At 38.6% G+C, this 9,340-nt stretch overlaps 1 protein-coding gene across 1 annotated transcript in view; it reads right to left on the bottom strand.

Moving 5' to 3' along the window:
- The window catches only part of ZPLD1 (zona pellucida-like domain containing 1), a 24,017-nt gene that overhangs the window by 11,242 nt on the left and 3,435 nt on the right, over positions 1–9,340 (bottom strand). Inside the window, exons 2-5 of the mRNA XM_009322566.1 lie at positions 7,166–7,386; positions 3,921–4,102; positions 3,176–3,248; positions 842–939 (exon numbers count right to left, since the gene is read on the bottom strand). Coding sequence (XP_009320841.1) covers positions 842–939; positions 3,176–3,248; positions 3,921–4,102; positions 7,166–7,386 — 574 coding nt within the window. The remainder of the gene's footprint in view (positions 1–841; positions 940–3,175; positions 3,249–3,920; positions 4,103–7,165; positions 7,387–9,340) is intronic.

Genomic DNA, 9,340 nt, shown 5'->3' with positions numbered 1-9,340 from the left:
GTATGGGGCTGTGTTTTGGATTTGTGCTGGAAACAGTGTTGGTAACACAGGGATGTTTTCGTTACTGCTGAGCAGTGCTTACACAGCATGAAGGCCTTTTCTGCTTCTCACACCACCCCACCAGTGATTAGGCTGGCGGTGCACAAGAAGTTGGGAGGGGACACAGCAGGGACAGCTGACCCCAACTGACCAAAGGGATATTCCATACCATATGACATCATGCTCAGCAATAAAACTAGGTGGAAGGTTGGCAGGGGGGCTGCTGCTCGGGTGCTGACTGGGCGTCGGTCGGTTGGTGGTGAGCAACTCTTTTCATTTGCATCACTTGTCTTTCTTGGGTTTTATTACTCTCTTTGTTATTTTCCTTTTCATTACAATTTATTATTATTATTGTTATAATATTTTAATTATTAAACTGTTCTTATCTCAACTCATGACTTTTCTCACTTTTAGCCTTCCAATTCTCTTCCCCCCCATCCTACTACAGGGGGAGGGGGAGTGAACAAGCAGCTGTGTGGTGCTTAGTTGCCAGCTGGGGTTAAACCACAACAAAAGCCCTGGAGTTTCTCACTTGATCTTACAGAGGGCCTTTCTTAAATAACAGCAATATAGGATTTAAAGTATAATTCAGGAAAATGTTCATAATGAAGACAGCAGCAAGATATGCATTCACCATCAAGGACCTGATACCCTCCAGCTGATGGCAGTGATTATCAAACACCAACCATTATTTTAACATACAAAAGGCTATGAGGAAAGACAGTTGCTTCTAAATCAGAAAAATTTGCAACACCAAGAGCTGAATAGCAAGCAAGACAAGAAATAACATCCTTTATGGTACCTGCCATCAAGGTTGGTTGCTTTTACAGCTGCATATATTTTGGTTTTCAAAGGTAAACCTGTACTTGGAATAAGGAGCTGCTGGCTGTAGGTTGAATCCTGAAAAACAAACATTGCCTCAGTGTACCAGAAATCCCCCTGTAACAACCCATCTGCATCCACAGACTGAACCCCCATCTAATTTTTCTGACCTTTCTACGTAGGACAGTCATTTACTTTGTCCTCTATAAGTGAAGAAGCAAAAAGCAGTGCCAGAGCATTTGCCTACAAGTTTGTCTGTAAAGATCAACAACACTTGACTGGCCTTATCCTATGCGATTATTTTGGAGAATCTATTTATTATTTTATGAAGTGGTTGGATCAGTGATTAAAGAAAAGGTATCATTCATTAACACCTCAGTGTCTCCCAGCACCTACAGGCAAACATAGCAGCTACTGTGGTTTTCTAAAGGAGGAGCTTAACTGGGTTGTCACAGTGTACCCTTTCCCAGGAAAGGTTGTTAAGGTTATTTGATTTAGTGGAGACAGCAATGCCACCAGGTTTTATATTATCTTAACCTGTAGTCTGGGAGATGAAGAGTCAATGTTAGGAAACAACACTACAGCTAAAGTTTGAAAGTATGGCTGCTTACAGTGAAGAGCCACATCTGTACACAACCACTCACCAATACCAAGGGTGGACAGGAGCCTCGAGGTCCCCCCTAAAACCAGGACTCTCTAACAGGGACCAAGTGAGCCCACAGGATCAGAGCTCACAAGACCATGGGTGTCCCAACAGGCACGCCCAACCAGGCATACTGCAGGCAATGCGCAAGCTGTCTGTGTACACACCCAGCCCTAGGATGTGAACCAGAAGGGCATATCCATCACTTGAATCTGCCAGCCTTAGCAGTATTATTCATGCTAGTGCTACTCACTAGAGTAATACAACTGAAATCAGAAGGATAAGACACCACTGTTCATGGTCGACTTGTAAACTCACTGGGGAAGGGAGGATGAAAGCCCAGCTTGGCATGTGGTATTTGAGGAAAAAATGTGCTCAGTACAAGCATCAATAGCATTTATACCTGATAGTGTGCAGAACTGGGCCCTGAAAGGCAGCAAACATGGTGGTCGATGCTTGTCCTGACTGAGAACTTTGGCTACCCTCACCCTGCCCCATCTTTTTGGTCACAGGTTTATTTAAAAATGGGAGAAGTATAATCTTCATTTTAACAGATTATAGGTTGTTATTTGGCGTTCTGCTCCATCAAACAAACATGATTTTTTTTTAAGCATGCCTTTGGAAAATGTCCTGTTACAATATTTATAGCTCATTATGTTCAAAGCATAAAGCATTGACTTTTAAATCAGTTGCATGAATTATAACTCAGCGTCATGATGGCATGAATAATAATGCAAAAAAATCAGATTCATAATTTACAAAAATGTTGCTTGATAGATTGAAAAATTGATATTTAAATCAGGTATTTAAAATGTATGAATAAAAATTTTAATCAACATGAAAATATCATTTCAGGGATTAATGTTGTTAAGTAGAGGTCCATGCATTTTTCACGTTTTACTGTCACCATCCGTATTTACATAGTAAAAGCTTATACAATAATGCATATTCAAGTTAAATTATCTAAAACATATGGAAGAAGTGAGAGTTGAAAGCTGTTAAAATTAATCCTTAAAATCTTGAAAGTCCACACAATGAGGCAACAAGTACAGTGGGCTATAGGTTTGGAACAAATCCCACACCCCTCATTACAGTTACAGATGATCAAAACACTCTGATGAGGCTTGAACATAAAAATACCCCAGCAAAAGTGCTACAGTTTATTGCTAAGGGAACTGGTCTAGAATATTTTTACAGAATTCTACAGGGTACTCTCTGTATCAGTACAATGTACCTATACGCACACAGCCACACATATATATAAATACGCGCGCACACACATGCACATATACATAATAAATGCAAACACAAGTACACACTCTGGAGTATGCTTATTATTATTACTACAACCGATTATTCATATGGCGCTACAACCTGAAAGCCAGAGCTGTAAATTGAGGAACTGTATAAATACAGGACAAAAAGACTGTGTGTGTCCTCAAAGACCAGCCATATCAATACAGGACAACAGGTACACATGCAAATGAAAAGGACAAGGGAACTCAGAGATGAAAGATGCCCAGATGAAAGGCCTGGTTCTTCATGGGAGGAGTGGGAAGGGAATAGCAAATAATGAAGACGAGTCAATACTTTGCTCTGCTAATTCAGTTTGCACCCACATAGTGCAGAGATGGATTTAGTCCAGGTCACACTACTGTGTTTTATACTCACGTTGTAAAGCAACAAATTCAAAGTGCTGATAAATGTACCATTGTTCTCTCTTACAGAAATAGCAGCTGATGACCTACAACAGAACCAGAAACCAAAAACCATCATGAAGAAAGATATCTTTTTTTTGTGTTTACATACTTCAGTGTTTTTTATCGTTAAAAAAATGTCATGTCACAAGGAGTTACTTTATGCATTTGGGTTATAAACTTCAGAAATAGGAATGTACAGTGGAACCACTGACAGAACCTTAACTATGCAGAAAGTAATGGATACTTTTGAAAACATGAATCAGAAAAATAATTAGCAGAGAGGCAAAGTGACAAAAAGGAACCTGCTTTCCATGATGTACAAGGTTTACTCATTGAAATATTTTCTCTTGCATTCTGTATTAACATGCTTACAAACTATTTCATGAAGAATTTCCATTTTTTTGCTGCTACCATCTTGTCGTCAGAACATCTGAATTTTAAGGGAAGTTTTACATTATCTAAGGCTCTTTTCATAAAGGCAGCTCTTCATAAACTATGTTATCTCATAAAATGATGCTACAGAATTTTCTTTTCCTTTGCATCACCTCTTCTTTCAGTGCTTCTTCATTTCCCTTTACTCCTGCACAGCTAAAAATCGCTATGTTGACAATACTGCTATGGCATGCATAAATTTAGGGGGGTATGCATATATACACATACATATGGGCTTACATAAACATTTGAATCAAACACATAGAAATGAAAAGCACACTTACGAAGCAAGCTGGGTATTGTTAACCAAGTACTCCAGTGGATAGCTACAGCTAAATTTGTACAGAAGCCCAGGCAAATAGCTGATAATCGTTGGTGGGTCTGGCGTATCAATATAGCCTGAAACATTACCTATCTGTACCACTGAGGTATTTCCATAAGCATTGATACCTCGAGCTGAGGATACCTATTGAGGGAGACAGAAAACCACTATTATCAGAAAGTTAACTGTGGAACAAAAGATACCTAAGGACACTGATGCTTTAGCCCATAATTTACCCAGAGAGATCTTAAAAAATTAATTTAGTTCAATAACACGTTCCCTGTGTTCTGTTTTTCACCTCCCCAAAATCATGCATATACAGTTCACAAGTGATATCCCTGTTCTTAAAACACAGACTTGAGCAACGTTTGAAAAAAACTGATGAATACTTTTTTCTGAGCATTCCCAGTGAATTCACATGATTACTGGGAAAAGCTGAAGGAACTTTTATATTAGTTAAAAAATATTAGCTTAAAATGAGCTTCTACATGCAATAATAAAGTCAATACACAAACAATTTCATTCACAGAAACAATGCTCTGTCACTCTTGAGCTTTGTTTTTGACATATCAAAACCAATGTACTTTACAAGTCAAACAGCTGAACTTTGAGTCTGTGTTTTTGTCTACATTATACATCTCTAAATCTAAATTATAAACTATATGCAAAGAAACACTGTGAGAAATGCAAGAGGTGAAAAGTAATACAACCTTAATGCCAATGCAACCTTAATTCAGTCCCTGGACTCGCGCTATCCTGTGTTGCTCAGGCTCACAGAGTGTGCAGAGCCAGCAATAACATGCAGCTCTCCAGAAAACTGAAGGATACCTTTTCCTCCTGGTAGCAGCCCAGCCCCACTCCATCTGTAGCTACTGATCTGAATAAGGGGGTGGTTTGAAAACAGCAGATAAGTGTCACAAATTACTTTCTCAGTAGGCATATGCACAATAAGGCCAATTAACATGGCACTAGACTTCCACAGTAGCATTTCCTTTGTATAACTGTATGAGCAAAACGTGTGTTTTCAATAGCTTTAGAACACACAGTTTCTTAAAAAGCCATTTCGTTATGGAAGAATCATGCTGAGGTGCGCATGAGTTGTAACATTTTGCACTAAGTAGCACAGGATACACAGCAGGTATTTTGATTTCTTTGGCTACAGAAAAAACGGCTAGAAGACAGATGCAGCCATACACTTTGCCAACAGTGTACCTAAACATTTGTTAAATGGCAGGAAAATGATGAAAATCCAATTTCCTAGGATCTATTCCTTGCCTAAAAAACACAGGCTAGAGCACTAAGGTAGTATAGCCAACTACAGTTCTGTTTAGCTTCCTCACCAACCCACCCCTCAAAAAAAGTAAAAAGTTGTCTGCCGTATTACAGACAGGCCTGGGTTTTACCTGACTTCTGCCTGAACTGTTGTCTTTCCTTTACCCATTGAAAATTAGTTTGAAGGTCTTTGCTGCGAAACACAGTCAAGAAATGCATAGGATTGTACTACTCCAGTGTGGGGAACATGATAAGAAATGTTCCCTGCTCCTTTATGCTCTTTGTGGCACAGCATGCATAAACTGAGAGAGGATGAGGGGAATTTTTGGTTATATTTTTAGCAGCTGCTACTGTGTATCCTGTATAGCCTTGGGGGGAGCTTCATGGGGAGCTGCAATTATTTGGACTTACCAGACTGTTGTTTTGTTGTTGTTTTGTTTTTGTTTTTTTTTTAAATCAAGCTCTTACAATTATAATCAAATAGCAAGTTCAGGGAGTTTACAGCGCGACCGACTCCACGGGAACAGGAAAAAGTTGCTTCCTGGCAAATTCTTCTAGTGCAAGTCATGGAGGTGCTACAGCTTTTCAGGGGAAACGGGAAAAGAGAATCTTGAACTTGCTGAACTGTTTTTTGTTGAAATTTTAAAAGAAAACTCGGCCTGAGGCAAATAGGTCACAGAGCACATCGAATATTTCAGCCCAGTTTCGGAAAATTATTAGCAACAGAAAACAGGGGGTTGTTACAAAAACTGGCAGGTATCATCAAGTGCAAGTATGAATTCCAGACAGAATATAAGACTTAAAAATGATACATTTTTATACTTCTTTTCGTAAGTTATTCACGGATACTTTGATACAAGTCATCACTGCTTGTACAGTGTGATATACACGCAAACTGTACACCTCTCTTCTCCCTTGATTTAGAAGGTTGGAGACCTGACTTCTCCCCCTCCCCCCATTCAAAGTGAGACAGTTTCATTGAAGAAAACGAAATTATACTGGTACGAAACAGACTTCAAAGTCAGCTCCTGGATCAGATTCTGGTCCCAAAATCTCACCCACAGCTAAGGATTAGATTTAGTCATTAGCTGTACAAAGATGTGCATTATCCATGCCTGAAACAGCAACATAAAATGTAGACACTGAAGTCACACCCCCAGGCAAAACACGGTAGCACAGAATGGCTGTGCACTAAGAGATCAGAGCTGAAGATACAAACCTGAACTTCAGTCCCACATCTTGACTTTTTTGTCATTAATTGAGTGCATAGCTTAGATAGCCTTTTGTGTGTGTGTGTCAAACATTCAAAATTTGCTTGAAAACTTCAGTTTGTTGCCAGGCAGTTCCATATTGCACTGAGATCTTCCAAGGAGGTGCAAGACCTCAAGGCACTGCTAGCAGAGGTGTTTACTGTGGGTTGGGTCCTCTGACCAGACTATCTCCCCTGAGACATTCAGTCACTGCCTTATCACAGAACATATAAGATCAGTCAATCAGTCAGCAAGCCCCTCTCATATGAGAGCACAGAAGTAGGCGCCCAGACTATAACTCTCATCTATCTAACTCACTCTTAAAAATATTTTACTTTCATTTTCCAAGTGGGTGTTTGAAAAGTTTCAGCAAAATTTAAGGCATGTTCAGCAAGAGTTTTAAAAATGGCTTGGAAAAATCTCATTTTTCCACTGAAAAAAATATTAAGATGAAAAATATGCTTTCCAATCAGAGGATAAATGTGTGTCCCACCACGTTTTCTCATTAGTAATCAAGATTATAAATTACCGACTTTCTCCGGTTTTCTTTGATGTATGCAATATATTGCTAGCTGGGCAAGACAATTATTACAATTATTTGTAAAAGATACAGTGCTGTCAAGGCCATTCACTTGATCCTATGTATAAACAGCCATGCTACAATTTCACTTTGACCTTGTCTTACCACTAAAGTGTTTCCACAGGATTCCAAAGTACTCAGATTGATGATGAAAATGACCACTGCTGGAAAGGTGTTGTTATTGATGAAACCCCTGCAGTGGGCATCCCCATGTTTCCCATTCAGTGCCAGATCTGTCTCAGAATAACCAGAGAAAAGAACTGTGCAAAAATTTATCTTCATAGTAATTGTCTGCACTCCACAGAAAACATTGATATCTCGTTCAGCTGGAAGAAAAATACAGGGAAAGACATTGTAAGAGGATGTACTTCAGCTAACCTCCATGTAATTATTGCAGAAGTTAGTCTAGTGTTGTAACTTCTGATCAAATCAACTGTTAGACCCCAGTCACAGCAAAACATTGGAATATAAAGGTCAGAATTGCATTATTCTGAAGAACAGATTTGACTCCACAACTTCATTAAAGAGAAAACAATAATTAATGTGGTAACATAGTATACTATGCAACAAAACCATTATTCCAAAATTCCCCAGCAAATCATTCAGTAGCACATTCATAAACTGAAGCACTGCAACAGAGTAGAAAACAGCAAGTGGTGTTGGAGTCCGATTAAACAGCCCCCTTCTGGAACAGAAATTTCCAGCAATTTTGAGAAACTCAGGAGGCCGAGCTCTGCCTTCCAGCCCACTCTGGCATGAAAGTCGGGTGTGTTTTTCTGAGGTTGCCTGGAGTCTACTTTGTATGAGACCACAGTCTCAGGCTGTGCAGACTTTGAAGTACAATCAACAGCATATCAGAGCAATTTATTATCATATCTTTAAAGCTGGTTTGTTTTGTTTTGTTTCTTAAGAACCATCAACTTTAGCTTTAATGAAAAATCAGTTGGCTCTTGAAAGACAATGATCGATACTACAAAGCGTCTTGCAATCTTTCATTCTGTACATTATGACAATACAAAAGACCTAGAAAACAGCAATTGTTACAACTGATCAATTTTTGAACAGCAGCAAAAAAATCTTCTTGGATGAATTTGACCTTTTATTCAAAAGTTCTGAAGATTTTTATGTACTTGAATGGAAAAACATCAGGTTAGGATATAGACCAAGCAACAGTTTGTTTTGCTTTAGAGCTATAATGTAGCTTTTCTATAAGCTCTTCTCTGTCCGTAGATGTTTGGAGGGGCTATTTTGGTCCCCTAGTGCTTTACAAAAAGACATACTGCACCGTGTTAAACACAGGCATTACTCCTTTATATAACAACTCATTTATTACATCTGCTTAAAGATTAAGTGCTATTAAAAATTGCAGAACTACTTCAGTCAATACTATACCATTAAGCCTGCTGAAATGAATTGTTTCACTGCATTGTCACAACAGAGAGGAAATGAAATCTCCACTGCAATGAACTAGCTCTTCCCCCCATGGTACAGGAGCACAAGCAGTTTAATTTAGACAGCTTTAATGGTGGCTTTAAAGTCAAAACAATCAAATGCAGGCTAAACTCAGTCCTGAGTTAATGTGGCGATAAATGTTACTCACTGGGTGTAAATTTGGGCAGAAAAGTATTGGAGGCAAGACAGGAGTTGAAGTGATTTGGCATGAAATTCTCCTGGTTTGTACACATACATAATTCCACTAACATAACATACAAAGATCAAGAAGAAACATGCCTTGGTATTCACTACATGAGAACTGTTATGATCCATTTAATGGGTATACTAAGGTAGAGGGAACAGTACAAAAAGGCAAATGGCAAAGTGCGCCTTTACACTTATTTGGACAAATGCACAAACAGTCAGATTGTAACAAATTGCAGCATGTACTATAAAGTAGCTCAGTTAATTTTATAACTCTCTTCAAGCCTTTTAAAAAGCAGGATGTTACTTTACCTGTTAAGGTACCATTGCCACTTGCAAAATTCTCATTTGACACTAAGGGAAATGAGACCATACAGCACAAAAACCACCTTTGTGCTATACGGGAGGATAAATGACCTTTCCAGACTGACCCTTTTCTGCCCACTACTTTACAAGGAAGTATTGTTGCCAAATTAGTCCATTCTGGAATTAAAACAACATTATTCATTCAGTAATTAATCTGAAACCAGGTTCAAACAGCTCTAATGCTCCTCTAGATGCTAAACATCTAGCTCATTTCTTGTGAATTTAGAAAGGTAAATATTATTCCTATATACATACAAGTTTAAACAAAAAATATTC

This window comes from Pygoscelis adeliae, unplaced genomic scaffold (assembly GCF_000699105.1).
Source record: "Pygoscelis adeliae isolate BGI_AS28 unplaced genomic scaffold, ASM69910v1 Scaffold104, whole genome shotgun sequence".
Taxonomy (NCBI): Eukaryota; Metazoa; Chordata; class Aves; order Sphenisciformes; family Spheniscidae; genus Pygoscelis; species Pygoscelis adeliae.
This window is presented reverse-complemented; position numbering and strand designations above follow the sequence as displayed.